Source organism: Gekko japonicus, unplaced genomic scaffold (assembly GCF_001447785.1).
Source record: "Gekko japonicus isolate JY-2015 unplaced genomic scaffold, Gekko_japonicus_V1.1 scaffold3356, whole genome shotgun sequence".
Lineage (NCBI taxonomy): Eukaryota > Metazoa > Chordata > Lepidosauria > Squamata > Gekkonidae > Gekko > Gekko japonicus.
The window spans coordinates 149402-150535 of NW_015169279.1; the positions used below are offsets into that span (position 1 = coordinate 149402).

General features: G+C 48.1%; 1 protein-coding gene across 1 annotated transcript; it reads right to left on the bottom strand.

The window, feature by feature from the left end:
• Nucleotides 1-211: 211 nt before the first annotated feature.
• Nucleotides 212-886, bottom strand: RNF222 (ring finger protein 222). The gene has a single exon (XM_015416562.1). The coding sequence runs from the start codon at nucleotides 884-886 to the stop codon at nucleotides 212-214; it is 675 nt and encodes a 224-aa protein (XP_015272048.1).
• Between the last annotated feature and the right edge of the window lie 248 nt (nucleotides 887-1134).

A 1134-nucleotide genomic window follows, 5' to 3' on the forward strand; every position in this document is an offset into this window, starting at 1 on the left:
GACCAAACCATTTCTGTAGGTGATCCTTCTTGTTCCTGTGTACCTGGGAAAATTTTCCTTGACGAGATACAGATACCATCTCCTGCAACCTCTGTTCCCTCTACCTATCTTCCATCTGTCTAGACCCTACAAATCTTTTGCTTTGTTCAGCTGGTATCTCCACGTGGATGTTTCTGCATATTAGACATATAAGGGAGTCCATCCAACATGTTCATTCATTCTTCTTCACAAGTAACAGCCAAGGGAGCACAGCCCCCAACAGAGCAACAGCAGAGACAAGGAAAATTGCCAACATGATGGGTGACCGGAAGCAGCCGATCCCTAGAGAACTCTGGGACTCCACTGATCCTGGAACTTCCACGCGGGTGTCTTGAGCCACGGGACCATAGTTCTCTTCAATCAGTGGCATTCCACACTGACTGATAATGAAAATGCTGGGTTCCTGCTCCAAGCCAGGAGGAAACACCATTGAGTCCATATTCGGGCAGCCACACATGCTCCAGCGGCCGTTATACCCATGAAGTTGAAGGAAATGGCCAGGTACCACCAAAGTGTTTGTAGACCCCAAAGGCACTCCACAGGGTAACGAGGAGGGTGAGAGTGGCAATTCTAGTGAGTGAGTGTTTGGGTCTGGCTTGGAATGCCAGCAGGTCCTCTTTCGGCAGAGCAAAGTGATGAAGCGACAGATGGGGCACACAAGGCCATTCTGGAGCCGGCCATTGGCCTGTGAAGCGAGAAAACACTTCACCAAACAGTCATGGCAAAAGGTGTGCCCGCAGCTCAGTATCCGACGAGATACTGCTGGAGACTGGAATGTCTCGTAACATACAGGGCACTCAGCTGAGGCAGCAGTAGGAGCTTCCTTTCTGGCTTTGCCCTCGGACATGGCTGCTCTCGGTCACAAGCAGCATTCAGCTGAAGAAAGACAAAACGAAAGTGGTTATAAGCAAATCTACCACAAAGTGAGGAAAGCATGGATGTATAAAAAATATAGGCTCAGCCTGTTCTCACAAATGGAACTGTCCTTTTCTGTGGATAGGGAGATATTATAGATCATGGGTTAGATTGGTGGCAGATTTAATAATCTCAGGGTGAAAACACCCATGCAGCAAACCCTAAAAGATATTACAAAAT

Bases quoted from the DNA above. Each gene is read 5' to 3' on its own strand.
- RNF222 (XM_015416562.1), bottom strand. From the start codon at position 886: ATGTCCGAGGGCAAAGCCAGAAAGGAAGCTCCTACTGCTGCCTCAGCT.